The following is a 17,019-nucleotide window of genomic DNA, read 5'->3' as shown; positions in this document are numbered from 1 at the left end:
TGTCTCTCTCACAACGATCCATTAGCCGATATTCAACCGGGAAGGAGATGGAAGTGAAAAACAGGCAGGTGATGGCACTTAAACCCTCTCACACACACGCACACACGCACAGACACACACCACACGCAGAGGCTGTCAGCTTGAGAGACAGTGGTTCCTGTTTTAGAGAACCGAGGCTGCAGATCTGAGTGACGTTTGCTTACTCAGCACACAATCCACCCTGCTTTCCCCACTGAGCTGCTGACCTCAGATGTGTGTGTTTTCGGAAGGTGGACAACAATATATGTGTGTGTGAGAAAGAAAATTGTCAAATTTACTGACTGTCAGTGGAGGAAGTCCAAATGGGAGAGGACGTTAGTGAGCGATTTCTGTGTGTGTGTCTGTGTGTGGTTGGTGTGTGTGAGGTTGTTTAGAAACCTCATGACTGCCTCTCAAACATCAAGTAGAGCTTCTGCCAATTCTACCTCAGCCATAAACTGGATCATGTAGGTTCAATTATATGATTCTTGCTTATTGAAATATTAATGGGAAAGTAATAATCGGTATAGATAATCAAGCAACGTTTTAAAAGGACATTTTAAGATTCAATAAATCAATTCCTCTATAAAATGCATAACAATATGTGTTGTAGGCCTGCGACTTTCAATTAGTTTCATTAGTACTTGATCTGATGGTCACAAAGTTCCCAAGCTGCCCTCGTCCAAATGTTTAATTTGTTCTGAAGAAGCATTGTATTAGAATATGTTGAGTGATTCATAGTGAAGTACTGACAAGGACTCATTGTGATGGGTCTGTTGACTGGGAGCGTTCTCTGCCAGCACTGGTATTATTCTGGCCACCACCTGCAGAGCTCACTGGATCTGGTCCAGCAGCACAATGTGTCCAGAGCTCTGTGTTCTCTGCGTTCTGTGGGACATGAACACTCTGCTGACGGGGACAGAACTCAACATACAGGCTGGAACGCTGCACTTTGAAACATGTATTACGCTGGTTAACTGGAGATGTTAGGAAATTACATGAGGGGCTGAGAGGCTATTTGATAAGTTGGTATTTATACACTCATAATAAACATAGGGAAAAGATTCAGCCATCAAAACTGCTGATATTAAATATTGGACTAATGAGGTTTAGATATGATGAAAACAGAAACAACTCTATTGACTTGCTGAAACTTATTGATATAACTGTCAGCTTTGTTTTTAACATAAGGTAGTAGTAGTAGTAGTAGTAGTAGTAGTAGTAGTAGTAGTAGTAGTAGTAGTAGTAGTAGTAGTAGTAGTAGTAGTAGTAGTAGTAGTAGTCCTTGTCCTTAAGTAAGACTGGTACGTAACAGCAGTTTAGTTCCCTTTAAGGTCTGATTTAGAAAGACTGTCCATATAATACAATCCATTAGTAATAAATGTAATTTATAGTAAGACACGTGTCAGCAAAGCAAAATAAGGACTCAAGTAGTTTGCTCAAAGGCACTTGGTCTTTAGACATTCTCCATCCAACCATTAAAAATTCACAAACCAGAGAATCACAGGTTTAGACTTCTGAAGTCATAACTTTATTTCTGTCGTCAACACAAACAGTAGAGATTTAGCTGCCTCAGAACAAAAACAACTCTACATTGGTCGCTGCTGTCACTTTCACTCAGTCGCAGCAGATTGAACAGTGGAGAAAAATGGACAGTTCACATTAATGCCGATTTCAGCAGCCTCCAGTCGAATGGAGATCAGATCTGTTCAGTGTCTAAAGGCTTCGACTGTTCGGCAGTGGAGTGACGTCCCCGTGGACGCGTTTCAGCCAACGTCATACAAAAGGATAAATTCAGTAACATTGACGAAACAGAATTATATTAACAAAGTAAAACAGTATAATATCCAGCGTGACATTTTGAGTAGGATTATTGGTTCTACCATTGAAGGTAGAATAAAATGAATGAACATTTAAATGAGAACCTTGATGCTGGATCAATAATCCAATCATCTCATGATGTCAAGTGTTGGACTAGTTTTCCAAAAGGTGTCTGATAAGTAACAAAAGTTGAAGTAAATCTTCACAGAAATAAATTGCAGCATTTCGTTATGAAATTAAAGCTTTTTTTTGGCGAAGTGTAGTTTTTGTAAATAACTAGCTAATTAAACACAACACGGAAATGTTAAGTACAAGTAAAAGATTAAAATAATAATAAAAATAGCAAAAAATATATATATGCATTAAAAAAAATCTCTCTTTCTCAAAGTGCTTTGTGGTTCTGCAGGGAACCGGAGCACCGACAAACAAAACCAGGATCAACTCTCAAACATAAAAAACTTCTTGGCCTCAACTGCATTCAATAAAAAAAACACGCATACAACTGTATAATAATCGCCCTTCAGCACCGACGTGTGGAACTAAAATTTGTCGTGGCTGTAGAAAGGACAGAAAGTTTTAGAAATATGGAAAACTGGCGTTATTAAAAAGGTAGAGAACGGAAATGGACCAATAACACTTCGCCAGAGAGGAACATTCAACTTCTCGTGCACAGATCAACACACACATCCACATTCACATTTGGTCGACAAGTGCACAGGTGGGAATAAAACAGGTTTCAAATTGGATTTAAATCAAGTCACAACTAAATTATTTCTGCCTTAATTTTCTCTAATTTCATAACTAATGATTGAGACCCTAATGTGACTTCTTAATATCTTAAACGTGGACTAGGGGGCGCTGTGCACTTGTACAGAGATGGATGGCTGTGGATAAACGTGCAGCTAGTTGACAGCAGGGTGCAGCGGCGGGCAGGGGGACACGCTTTTCTGCTGGGGGTCGAACAAGCTTCCCTCTGAGCCCGGGTTCGACTCCTCATCGTACAAACGCAGAATCCCGTCATAATACTCATCCGAGTTCCCCTGCTCGCCGCCACGCCCCCTCCCGGCCTGCCACAGGGGCTGCGTGGGGCTCCAGGCTCGCTCCTCCTCCGGGATCTGGGCGCTGTCGAAGATGTAGATGGCGTTGGCCGGCAGCGAGAACTCCAAGCTGTGCAGGTACTCGTCCACTGTCTCCTTGCAGTGGATGAACTCGGCACTGTCGACCTGGAAGAAGAAGAAGAAGAAAAGGTGAATCTTACCTGGTCAAAGAGTAATGGATCCAAAGAAAGGATTTCAGGTGATCAACATTGTGGTCAGGGTCATTAAATAAGAAGGACTGAATACAGAGACGATGAGGCTTCTTTTACTTTCCTGACAAGTCCACGTTTGTGCTCTAGAGTTTTAAGTTGTTCACTTCCACAAATATCTCTAGGATAAATATCCTGTATCCTGTATATCCTCTAATATTCTTTGTTGTGATCATTATTGTGAAGTTGTTAAATCTGTGGATGCAGCCGCATTTAACCGATTTAACCACAGAGGTGTGAGGTGGTTATCTGAATGTGCCTTTACCGCTGTGCCTTCATCGGACGCAGCCACTGAGAAGCTGCTCCGGAACTAAAAGGTGCAAATGTGATCAATAAAATAGGAAAATAAATAAATAATTAGAGAAAAGGACCCGTTTCCAAAACTACAAATATGTAGAGAATCAATAGAAGAGTGTAAACTTGTATATTCTTTCCAGCCTCAGTGAATCAATCAATCCAATGAAGCATAGTAATAGATTATGATTCAAATGTATTTATAAGCCGTTCAGTCATTTGTTACCAACAGAAGATATATTGGATTTATTAGTCAAGAATCAAGAACTATAAAAAATATTATTGATTGGTTTCTAAATAAACTGATCTTCAGCATTTCTCTGCTACAATTATTTATAATATATTAATTAACGTCTCAATAATGACAACACAAGCCAAGGTACTGATTCGTCTCTTTTCAAACAGCAGCTGATGAGGACAAGCACGTGTCCCCTTGTCCGGTGCATTTCTCTGACCTGAGCCTTCTTCAGCAGGTCGGTGACCACGGAGAACCACTCGGCCGTGAGCGCCTCCAGCTCCAAGGTGATGATGGCCAAGGCCAACGTGGAGCCCTTGAACTGCCAGAGCTGGTGGCAGGCCATACAGTGCTGCACCTGCCTGGTCCACAACGCCGCCTGGAAGAAAGAAGGCCTCTTCTGAGGGCCAGGCCCGCCGGGGGGGGAGCCGGGGCCGAGCCCGATGGACGGAAGGAGGTGGGGGTGGCCGGAGACGAGCAGGGCGTGGAACTGGGGACAGAGGAAGAGGAACGAGACCAAAACGTTAGCATAACGACGTCGTCGCCGTCTCATCTATTCATCCATCTGCGACGTCATCATTCATATCAACTTCAAACACTCCAGTGCATTTAATGTCCAACCAGAAGGAAAAGGGACAGCACATCATCCATCCCTTCATTCTCATCCACCCAGGACACTTGTCTCTGTCTGTTCTCAAGTGTCAGTCACTGCTTCAGCACTTAGAGCAACAGACAGAGACTCTCACCATCAGGTTTAACTCATGAAGACCCCACTCCCCCCCCCCCCCTCCCCCTGCCTGAGGAATCATAGTAATCTTCGTATTGTATCGTATGTGCAGTGCTTTGTGTTCCCATCTGTAGGCAGGAACTCTGAGGGGGCTCAATGTAAAAAGAAAAGAAGAAATTATAGTTTAATAAACGTCTTTTGTTAGAGCCGTTAAAACCCACTTTGGTTTAAATGAAGAGTGTGAGCGGGACACTGACGAGCGGCCGGTGAAGAAAAGTCACCCACTAGAGTTAGAAACATTGACACGTTCTTCTTCCGTTTGTTCTCGTCTCGTCCCTCGTCTCTTGTGTTTCTTTCACTCACGATGTTGCGAATAGCTCATTTGCTTTGTTCGTGTCTCGCTCTGTAGCAGCAGCAAGCCGTGGGTTTTAAAAGAAAGTGGAATTGGCTGGGAGATGGATTTAGTAACTGCTTTCTAATGTCTGCTCCTCCTAGTGTTTTCATTTTCACGTGATGCAGGGTAATGTAGCAAGTAAAGAATATTCGATTCTCACAGTCAACACTCATATAATCCACAGACTGTTTAGAAAGATGGACGACAAATCTCCACTTAAACTGTAGCTAAAATATCTGCAGCCATTTTACGTCCAATTTAATTTTTTTGATCGGTCCCTGTCCCCTCCATGTATATGACCTATACTGCAGCCAGCCACTAGGGGGCTATCATCCCTTGTGGGTAGCCGTTGTCCATCTTTATATTCAATCTGTGATAAAAACTCCAGGTGGTGTAAATTTGGATCGTGACGAGGTATCTCTATTAATCCTCCTATTTATTCACATCACCGTGTCAGAGAGGAGAGTCTGTGACAAACTACCGATAGATTTTATTGATCTGTTTTATAGACGGGGGATAATAGATAAAGTGGAAAGCAGAGAAATTTCTTCAGAGCAGGGAGGGAATGTGATTGTGAGATATTAGACGGTATAGTAAAAGTATTTATTTGAAAAACAATATTTATTTGAATGATATAAAAAGAGAAAATGTCTTTATTTTATTATAGCATTTATGAATACATTATGTCCCTTTACTTTGACAAGTCCTGGATTTTTGTATTACTCAAAGTGAAGTGCAAGGACAATATTCGATTCCCAATAACGTGCTGTAAACCTGCGACACAAAGTAAAAGGGAATTGATTTGCGATTGTTTTGTTTTGCTGAAACGGTCCAATTGAAAAAATCTAATGTGCCAAGACGCGCTCCGGTGACAATTTATGGTTTGTGGCTTTAAGAAAAACGGTTTCCTTCCTCTGCCAACGTCAATATCATAAGAAATGTAAACACTGATATTTCTTTCTCGAGGGATTGTGGGAGATTATTGATTCACAGAACAAGGCTTCACAAATCAACCCGAGGGGTGTTTCCTGGACAAATAATCTTTATCTTCTGAAATGTCTTCTCCATGGAAAACATTCCTGTCCCCTGGATCGATACGGTGTTTATTTATGTCAGGAAAATGATGGGCTGTGTTCATAAAGCATCCGACTCGCAGGCAAACCACCGGATTTACTCCTCGTTCAGTTTGATCTGGTTCTCAGGTCAGCTTCTTCATCATCTTCTATGAACAGGTTTCAGCTATGAGCCTTTTACAGACACAGTGTTATTGCCCTTTTATTTGCTGATGTGAAAACTTGTATTTTACAGAACAAACAATGCAGAGATGATGTTTATATTTTACAAAATGTAGAAAATGTATTTTCTTATTTCAAGTTCTGTATATTTGTTTTGTCTTTCTTTATATTAATAGTTATTTAACGTAACGTTGAGGGTTAATCTGTAACACAGCAGTTACATTTGACTGAATGACACCGAGTTAACTTTAGTTAGAATAAGAAAGAAGAATAAGAAAGTTAAGTTTTTACGATTCATATCAGCCTGGACTGAAGTGGTGAGTCGATGTGAGAGCTCATGATGCTAGTGTTGCTAAAGAAAGGAGCAACTTGAGTTTAATTATCACTCATATCACTCAGCTCTATGTTTACTTCATTAAAACCTGCTCTAACTGCTTTCCTGACCTTTTAAATACGGATCTTAAAACATAACATCCTGCCTGACCTCGTTTTGAAGAGCATTATGAATACAGCCCTGAACCCAACTGCATGAAGGCCTGAGCAACGTTGTGTATGTGTGTGTGTGTGTGTGTGTTTGTCGACGGCTCAGTCGGAAGCTGCTGTCTGCCTCTGGTAATGACTCGTCAGGGTTAACAATTAAACTAGAGCGTGAGACAGTGTTGTGCCAAAACCTGAGTGTGCATGAGATTTGTGAACAATAACACCTGTGTATGTTTTTGTTAAGTTTGAGGTTTGATAGCAAAAGATGATCCGTCTGCCCATGCTCCCTCTGGTGGCAGCAGGGTTCCACTGTCGGGCTGCAGGGAAGAGTTAGTCAGAAGTGCCTTGGCCTGATGTTATTGTATGTTATTTTGCAGTCAGAGGAATCTCATCCAGCTCTGAACAGACCTGCCGCTGAAATGTGCACTGATTATTGCCCACATATGTAAGTCATTGGCCTCTGATATATAACTTAACTTTGTCCAATATGTGGTTTTCAAGTCCAATGCTGTCTCTTTTGCTCTGAAGCTGCAGAAAGCTTTTGCAAAGATGTGACACTAAAGAAGCAGGTTTCAGGTTTACGGGTCATTGAAAGCAGTGGTTCTCAAACTCCTGCACGTCAAGGACCCGTAAACTGACTCATATAGACCCCAGGTTTGAATAGATTTTTACGTTTAGATATTTTGTTACAGGAAAAGTCTAGAATTCAGCACCAAAATACGGAAATACTGAATTTACTTTAAGAACAACAGATTTAAACCAAGTTGATTTATTGTATCTATCAGTTTAGTCTGAGCTGTGATCAGGCAGCAACATTATAATATTGGTGAAAACAAATCTGCCTGACAGCCACTGTTTAAATTGTGTATTCTCATCAGACCCTTTTATTTCATATCAGTGACAGATTTTATTTTATTTCTCACGCTTGGCTGCAGTGTCTCACTAGGATAAAAGGGAAGGACACTGTTGTGGATTCTATGAGAATCGTGGGCACGAGGAGTCAAATCAATAAAATGCACAATCTTTACTAGGACCAATTCTTTGCTGTGGGTGGGTGGGTGGGGGGGGTTCCCGGGGGCAGGGGAGGGAGGGGGTGTGCGGGTACGTGGGCACCACCTTGAGGCGAGCATGATGGTTTTAACGTGTGCTTTTTGTACTGCTGTGTTTTTAAGGGCGAGACCGGGACCCGAGTCACGGAGCGTCTCAGAGTGCGAGCGGCTCCGTGTGAGACGCTCCGACGACTCCAGGTCAAATCGTGTTCTGTTCGCCCGTTTCTCTGCTGAAGTCTGAACTTACTATGTGAATGAAGTCGACCGGTGTGGCGGTGTACAAGTCCCAGTTCAGCTTGTCCAGAATGATCCTCTCCATGCGCAGAATCTCCGCGGTTGAAAAGCTGCATCCGCTCTGCACAACCAGGTCTCTGACAGAACCTATAACCTGTTCCAAACAAGAAGGGAAGCCAATAAACGTACTGTTTTCAAATAGCATCGAAGTCAGTGTGTGATTCTTTTTTTCCCTTCCTATAAAGCTGATTATTATCGTCTGTGTGTGATCTCACCTCATCTTCCTCATTGATCTTGGCAGCCAGGACCAGGGAGGTGAACGATATGCATTTCAGGTATTTTGGTTGAGCCTAAAAATAAAAAAAAAACATTCGTTAAACACGTAGCAAAGCTTTTCACTGATTTGACAGATGAATCTGGGAAACAAGCACATTTTATAACTTCTACACTTACACTTAAGCCAGTGGCTCAGTTCATGCATTTAAACAAACAAGAGTATGAAGAAATGTGAGGAGTGGCTGTGAGAGATCGGACGTGTTGATACAAGTTTGATTTCGGAGTGTTGTGGCTTTTCCAGGTCGAATAAATTCAAAAGTGTTTTATACTGTTAAACCTCACAGTAAATGGACTTAAGTGAATATACGATTATTCATGATCACATGTCAAATACAGGATCATTTATAGCTTCCATAAATACAGACCACTGGCTCAAGAAGAATTTTGTTTTTTTTAAGTAAGGTTTACATACTGGACATGAATGGATTGGAAACCACTATAGGTTGTATCCACGCACCTTGACAGTGGACAGCAGGCGGTTGAGGACACACACTCCCAGTGCGAAGGTCTCTGGACAGAAATGGAAGAGTCGGCTCATTTCTCCGAGCCAGACGATCATCTCTTTGTGTTGGGACGAAGAGATGTCAGCACCCTGAGGCGTCAGAGGGGGGGGGGGAACACTGGATGATAAGCGATTTGGTTTTTCAGAAATCAAACAGCTTCAGTTGAAAGGTTCCACATTTTGTTTTTACAAACTAGTATTGTGCAGGTACGTGTCATCAGAGAAACGACACAGGGATAAATTATTCCATTTTAAAGCCATGTTTGGTCATCGAGTGCAGTTGTAGGACAGAAAACAATGGAATAAGAACTAATGGAGATTTTATTTGAATGTAGGAGTCATTAAGTTAACTGAACGGTCCATTTCCAGCAGGAGATAACGGTTAGTGTTTCAAATAATGAAGACGTTGACTTCTAATTTACCAGAAGGATCAAAAATGTACCGGCTGATTTTGTTTTGGTCAACGCCGTTATTATAGATCTGCATCTGAAACTGACTGATGAATGAAAAAAGACTCCCTGCACCTTTAAACCTGCTGGAAATGCAGATGTGTGCACGGACGCATCACGTGTCTCACCTCGATGCATCCATCCTTCAAGACGGGAGCCTTCCACAGACGGGCCTCTCTGAGCAGGGCGCCCTCCAGCAGCACGACCAGCCGGCGGCTCTCGGCAGCTCCCGGGTTCTTCATCGGCACAGGCCAGGCGGCGCCCCGGGCACACACACCTGAGAGAGAGAGGGAGAGATTACCATGTGAGATGAATGGCAAACACATAACGACAAGGCCACAGTGATATGTTTTTGTTATTTTACCAACCAAGGAGTTCATGTTTTCCTGTATCTGTTAGACAGCAGGATTACACAAAACCTACTGTATGGTTTATCACAAAATTAGGTGGAAGGAGGCGGTATCGGTCAGGAAAGAAATTATGGTGGAACATTGAACAAGGTGCTGATCCAGGACTACATTTTTTTACCTGCCTGAACATTTCAAGATGCAGTGTTTTCCCACATTGTCTTTACTTTCTCACAGAACTGTTCACTTATCTTGATGAAAAAAGAACCAGGGACATTTAAGGACTAATATTTAAGAGTGTTACGAGTATTTTTGGTGCAGAACCAAATAATCTGAATATTGTGGATTTAAATGTGGTTTAATAAAGGGACTGTTGGGACTTTCATTGGGTATTTTCTTGAAAGTGACTCCATTTGGATTTTAAGTCTGATGAATAAAAAGAACTACACATGACTCCTGTAAACTTCATGATCTAATAATCCTCCGTATAAATTGAGGAATCCATGACCTGGGCCCACTGCAAAGGTCAAACAATACGAGTCATAAGAACCTCTGCCAAGGAGGATATGTTTTCCTCTGTGTTGGTTTGTTAGCAGGATTAAGCAAAAGCTTGACATTTGCAGAGGGATTAAAAGCCTGGATGATAAAATCTCTGGATTAAAATCTGGATCTGGTGAATTTAAGTGTGGTTTCATAAAGGGACTGTTGGTTTACTGGATTATTTCAATTCAAATTTCATTCCTATCTGCAATGTTCATATCAGTTTATGGAGGAATAGAAGAAAACAAAGGTGATGCAATAAAAACAAACAAGTACATCGCCAGAAAAAGTTTAAAAATCTTAAAATGAAACTGGTCTGAGGCTGAAAACAGCAAATCGAACAACTAATTTGCATATATTGTATTGAAAAGGATTCCCTCTGTGCATGGGCCACTTTTGTGTGTCCGTTATTGTAATGTGGGTCAACAGTTGTAGAGCGCAGTCTGCAGCAGGAAACAACAACAACAACACAAACACGGGACATTTTACCAGACGTCAAAGCAAAAACATGCAAAGTTTTAAATCACTGCTCTGCGAGTGTGTTTGGATCCTGTCTCTCTGTGTGTGTGTGTGTGTGTGTGTGTGTGTGTGTGTGTGTGTGTTTGTAGGCGGGATAACGAGCTGCAGCTGCCTCGGACAACAACGCTTGCACTCTTTCTCTCTCTCTCTCACTTTCTCTCTCACTCTCTCTCTCTCACCTCTTGGTTTTGGCTGCTCCTCGACGACAGGAGCATTTAAACGAGTCTCCCTCGGGTTTCGAACCTTTACGGTAAATCCAGCTTCACAAACAACACACACCAAGCGGGATCGGGCTGCAGAGGACAAGCTTCGGAGGGGCTTCGCGTCGAATCCAACGAAAGCAGCCGCATTATAAATTAAAAAAAAAGTGAAAGGAAATTATGTAAAAGCTTTAGAATAATAAACGATGAGTAGTTATCTAAATACCTGACGCAAAGGAAGAGAGAAGAAGAATTAAGCGCAAAAAAAACCCAACCTCCAGAGAACCGGAAGTAGAGAGATTAGAGGCAGTCTCTGTTTTCAACGCCGAGGACCCCGCCCCCCTGCGCGACGTCACGCCGCCCCTCCCCTCCTCAGAAGTGTGTTAGTGGGTCAGACATACGGGGCACGTCACACAAAATGGTCGAGCTCTCTCTGGAAATGGAAGATTGTTTCTGAGTGAGAGTCTGTTTAGAAGCTGGAGATTCTTCTTCTAGACTCAGGGGTGATTTTAATTTCTCATTTTGTCCCCAGACTTGATTGATCGAGAGACAAACATGACAAGAACGATAATCTGAGCTCTGACTTCATGTGTGTGTGTTACATAACACATTTCCATGAAACATATATTTAATGAAGACTTTGAGACTCAGCCATTGTTGCATGTAGGGGATAAGCTACACTCCACAAGTACGTTTATGTTAACACTTATACTAGTACCTACTTTTTTAAAGTGGAAAAACTTAATTGCTACTTTCACTTTTACGTCACTCCCAGGCCCGAGCACCGACAGGCACCGACAGACAGTGAGGCCCTATTGAAATTGTAAGGATTATTATTATATATTATATAGAATAGCTGTGTGGGCTATTCACGACACAAAGGTCAACAACAAACACTTTACGGCATCAAACATTGCGTTGCACTTTAGTGGTGTGCTGCAGTTGACCGATCTGGATGATTTAATTTGTCTATGTTTCTGTATTTAAACAAAGACAAATGTGTGAGTACTTCCTCTGCAACAGGAGTATAGTACAAGAGTAAGATTATATTATATTTAACTACTCATGCCCACAACTTACCATGTTATGTATTATAATCACTGCACGAATAGAACATAAACAAAGTTTTCTTTCATTTTCATTGTGTTTGAAATGACGTCACAGCATTGATCTAAACTGGGTGTTTGGTTGTTGTTTGTTGTTATTTCAATGTATTATATGTTATAATATGTCACAACTGATGATGAAACTAAACCTTGTTCCTTCAAACTTATCAAAAACAAAGATTACACACCAGGAAATGTTGCAATCCTCACTCAGTGTTGCTTAGTGGCTTGTTTTCCTTCTTTGCTCCACATAGATCTGTTTAAACAGCCAAATTACAGCGACTTGTCTTTTATGTGGGGACAAGGAGCAAGTCCCCAAAATGTAAATCATATTGTTTTAAGGTGAAGACTCCATGAAATCAATGTAAGACAATGAAATGTTCTCTGAAGTCATGAAGAAACAACGTATGTGAGAGTGTGTGTTAGCGCTGAACTGCATCACATGGCAATACAATAATTATGATTATAATAATAAAACATTTATTTTTATAGGACTTATTTAAGCAAGGTTACATAGTGCTTCACAAAATACATGGCAAAGAGAACTTAAATTTATGTCATTTAACTTATTTTCTATTTTGTAATAAGGGAAATTATTCAAATAGCCCTAATTTACTAATTCTTATGTTTTAAATAGGAAATCATTTGTTGAGTCCAATGCAGTCCAGTGGGCAGATTGTAGTAGTTTCTCAGTGCCTGAGGTCAGCTGCAGGATGCTTCATGCCATTTTCTAACCTTTCGAAACTAAGATAGTGTCATTTCTGACTGACTAACGCAAAAGGATAAACCACACGTTTGTGCTTCACAGTTTCCTGGCAGCTTCTCTCCTTCCTGTTACTGTCTGTTTATGACTGGAAATGTTCAGAAGCTCTGCACACGTACAGTCAACACACCTGACCTCACAGCAGCCAACCAACATCAGCTGCAAGCACCAGTGTTTGTGTGACACCTCACACAGCTGACTGATAAGTAAAAAAGAAAAGAAAGTTGACCCATGTGTCTGAGCCAAGGTCACTGCAGGACTGACGCTCGCAGCAGGCAGCATCTCTGCATTTGGACAGAGTGTAGCAGCCAGTGGGAACACAAGGGTTGTGTGCTGCCACTGGTTAGACACACAAACACACAAACACACACACACACACACACACACACTGTGAAGGCTGAGTATTGTTTCCATATCGCGAGGTTATTCTCACTCAGTCTGGGGCTTGAATCGTCCTATTTCTCTCGTTATCTCCCTGTCGCACTGAGAGTCTCTTTATTTGTCTCCATTCCCCAAACTCCACAAACCCAACTGTATCTCATGCTTTCTGCTGCTTCTGCTGATAGGACTTTTTATGTGTTTGCACAGTGATGTGTGTGTTTACATTCCATCAGTCTCCAATCACCTGTGGGAACCAGGCTGGGTGGGAAAGTGTTGATATTCATGGTCTTGAGTGCAAAGCTGCAGCCTAATGGAACACAACATAGCAACACAAGCATCTGTCTCACTCAGCTCAGGGTGTTTTTTAGCTTGGTTTTGTTTGGCTGTGGGAGAAAGAGCCCGGCAGTAACTCCACTGCTTCCAGTAAGAGCCACGCTCAAAAATGAAAACACTGAAAAACAAACAACCGATACGTTATTGTTTTTGGTTTGACCTTTGGCCTTTGTCCTCAAGCAACAGACCTTTGTTTTTTCACTGAAGAGAACAATTATTCTATAATTTTCTTATAGTTAAAGAATCCAATAAAAAGATCAAAACCAGCAATGCACCAGCCAATCCTTCCACACTTCGCCACAATGTCTGTGGCTCTGTCTCAAGTCTATTTGCTCCCATGGAAGAAGTAAAAGATTTAGCAACAAGTTCCAAACATATATATATATACTTTCATCTAATAAAATGATCTGTCATTTCCTAAAACTGCTGGACGTTTTTAAATAAGTCACGTTAAGCTTTGTCCACACAGACAAAACCTGTTAATGGAATCACTTCTGGTTGGGGTTGAGTTTTCCATGGAAATGATTAACAATAGTAATATATCACTCCATTCATCCTTTACCTGATCTACTCTGTGCACGTCTGTCTGTAGTGTTGCACAGCTGTCCACATATTGAAGATAAATCAAATCAAAATCAATTAGATGAGAGAACTTTTCAATCGTTCAATGCATTTTATGATCATAGAATATCCTTAATTAAACTATTTAAGTGTATTTTAATATATTACATTTTACGGTTCTAATGTAGCTTACAGAGGCAGATTGTCAAACAAAGTTGATGACAAAAAATATTTACATTATTATGTTGATGTTTTTTTAATTCAGTTTGTTAATAAATCTTATTTGGCCAGAAAAAACTTCAAATAGAATAATCATTCTCACAATGCAACATGTTTGCTCCAAGTGCTAAAATTAAATACAATGTAACAATGGTACATGCTTAATAATTTTTTTAATAAATGAAATTGGTATAATGTTTAGCAATTATGCAAAAAGTGTAATTTAAAGTGAAAGTGATATACATGTATATGAATATGTGTGTGGAGTGGAACGTTTCAAAGAAATACTGCTTGAGTAGTTTCTTTGGCACATTTTCTTCACACTCTTTAGAAGATTTACATATCTTAAGTTTGAAATATCTCTAAACAATGAATAATTCACAAGGAATCCACACGTATATATATAAATATCTATGAGCATTCCATGGCTACCCTATATTCTCAAGGGAGCCCAGCTGGACGGCTTGTACAATAGATGAAAACACTTACAGAGCCTGGGGGGGGGAAACACTGGCTTCAGCTTCTTGGATCCTAAGTATGAAACAGAAGGGGAGACTCTACATGTTTAGTTTGACGTCTCAGTGATGGTTTGAACACAGTGTGATCCGATCACCGTAACAAGGATCTACAATATGTCTGCAGACCCCCCGGGACTCTCTCTCCACGGCCGGAGGGAAAGAACACTCTGCACCGCACCGTAAATCAATGTCAACCCTGAACCAACTTTGTCCTGTCAGGAAAGCTCGGTGCACTTGGCTGAGCACATTATGTTCCCAAAGTCACATCTGATCTGGGTCTTTGATCACTGTGTGTCGGGGCCACATTGAGACGGGTTTGGAGGCCCCTCGCAAGCACCGTGGCCTCGGCACCGGCTTAGCTAAACTTACATGTATGTGCGCCTGCCGTTCACAGGGGGCTGTGCAGATCTACTGGAATGTGCCATTGGGACATAATGTGCAGACTGCACATTACAGAGCCCTATAGAACGCAACTGATCAAATCTGTTGATCTGTTTTACTTTATCAAACTTTGATCTACCTGGTCCAAGGTGTCATAATAGTGAAAATACCCATCACAAATGCCTAATCAAGGTTTATTGAAAAGTTGCTTGTTTTTAGAAAGAAACATATTTGTGATTTCATACTTTTCCTTAATGGTGACTTAACGATTACTTCTTTATAAAAATTGTTGAGTAATTTTCTAACAAAAGTTATTCTGTCAGCACTAACCCAAAAATGTTAACACACACTGCAGAAGTACAGTTAAAAGCTTTCACGTTTAAGTTTTATGATTTGTTCATATAGGTCATGATTTGGTGATTTACAGGTCGACAGATGGTTTGAAGTTCATGTTAAAATTTGACTGTATTTAAATGAAAAATATACATAATTTCACGATTACTAGACGTCGTTTAATACAGAGTATTATAAAAATGAGGATTATATAAATAAGAAGGATATAAAATAAGGATCTTAATGACATGCAAGCAAATTGATTCCAGTTTTAATTCATACCTCTAATCTTCTGGCCAGATAATCAGCAGATGGCTGCTTACTGAGCAGTTTTCACACAGACAATGAAATCTTGCCCTCCAGGAGGACGGTGTTTTGACCACAAAATTACCTCATTTGCGTTCGGTTTGTGTCTATGTGTGATATCTAATCGCGGCATTGCAGGAGGACAGAGTCATGGTGCTAATATTTGGCCTTCCACCTGAGCTGCGTCAGCATCTGTTGTACAGATACAGTCAAACTATTACAGCAGATTGTAGAGGATGTCTCCTGGCCAACAGAGCTGCCTGTCTATTCTCACTTAGCGTCCTCTCATAATGCAAACACAGGAGGAGCGACTGAAAACTGGCTGTGAAAATACACTGACACAGTAATATTTAACATAAAGCAACGATTCAAAGAAAGATCTACTGCTTACCACTGGAGGGAGACAGAGGCCAGTTTAAAGCTGTAACAACAGCAGAATCCCATTACCCCCCAAATCAAAAATACAATGTTAAAATTCACATTCGACTTCTCATTAAAACCATTTCCTTTGCTGATAGTTTGACCTTCGTCACTAAATACACACGGCTCCTCTCTCTGCCCTCATGTCATATTAAATGCTGCACGCTGAAGGTGGAAAGCATCAAGATAATAAGGCTGAGGCCGGCTCAGTCAATTTCATGGTCTGTTTAATAGAGAGGTGGCAGGTTGTCCTATTACGTTCTGTCCTCAGTGTGTCTGATGTGGAATAATGGATGAACATAAAACAGTGGAAGGTAAAATCACCGGCCCACATGTCTTATTGAAACCTGAGCAACAAGGACTTCAAATAGTTTTCAATGGAAATTCATCAGAATCTTTCACTGAATTTTGATTGAAAATGAAATATTTGTGGGTTCTTTCAGCTTTTTGAAGTATTGCTTATTCTTTTTTCTGCTAAAATACATCCCATGCATGAAATGATGCAGGTTAGGAAAGATGCTTCAGTTACATTTATGTCTGTTAGGGTGTTTTGTTCTATAGCTCTAATTCCTTTCCCCTCTCCTGAGCTCTCACTATTTTCTTTACACGGGTTTCTCCTTTAACACATTTTTTGGAAAGGTATAAACTTTATGAAATAATTGGTGAAAGACAGTATTTTGCTCTGAAGTCAGGAGAGCACCAGGCGTGATGCTGGGGTTGTCTTTATTTTCAATAGGGGGCAGTATGGTTACACAGGAGCTGGCACGCCTTCAATATCCACTGCACAAAAGCTCTCTTGAGTACAAAAGTAGAAAAATATTATATAATAAACTCATCTTGGAAGCAGAAGCAGCAGTTGCCTAGGAATTTCTGGAAACTAATATCTTTCAGTGTCTGAGTTTCTGCCTGATTCTTGTCTCCATCTGCCTTTCATATTAAAGCTATCTTAATACTGGCAAAAAATAAACTTTTAATCTAAAGAAATAAATAAAAAAGAATCCCAAAAGTCTTA

At 40.8% G+C, this 17,019-nt stretch overlaps 1 protein-coding gene across 1 annotated transcript; it reads right to left on the bottom strand.

Moving 5' to 3' along the window:
• Positions 1-1,519: 1,519 nt before the first annotated feature.
• Positions 1,520-10,950, bottom strand: ccni2 (cyclin I family, member 2). The gene is made up of 7 exons (XM_061085402.1): positions 10,666-10,950; positions 9,209-9,357; positions 8,587-8,721; positions 8,069-8,143; positions 7,807-7,947; positions 3,895-4,164; positions 1,520-3,062 (listed from the first exon to the last, which is right to left on the bottom strand). The coding sequence occupies exons 2-7, from the start codon at positions 9,320-9,322 to the stop codon at positions 2,742-2,744; spliced, it is 1,056 nt and encodes a 351-aa protein (XP_060941385.1). The 5' UTR covers positions 9,323-9,357; positions 10,666-10,950; the 3' UTR covers positions 1,520-2,741.
• Positions 10,951-17,019: the final 6,069 nt, after the last annotated feature.

The sequence above is a fragment of the Limanda limanda genome, chromosome 14 (assembly GCF_963576545.1).
Source record: "Limanda limanda chromosome 14, fLimLim1.1, whole genome shotgun sequence".
NCBI classification, from domain to species: Eukaryota; Metazoa; Chordata; class Actinopteri; order Pleuronectiformes; family Pleuronectidae; genus Limanda; species Limanda limanda.
Note: the sequence above shows the minus strand (reverse complement) of the source record. Positions and strands in the feature narration are given on the sequence as shown.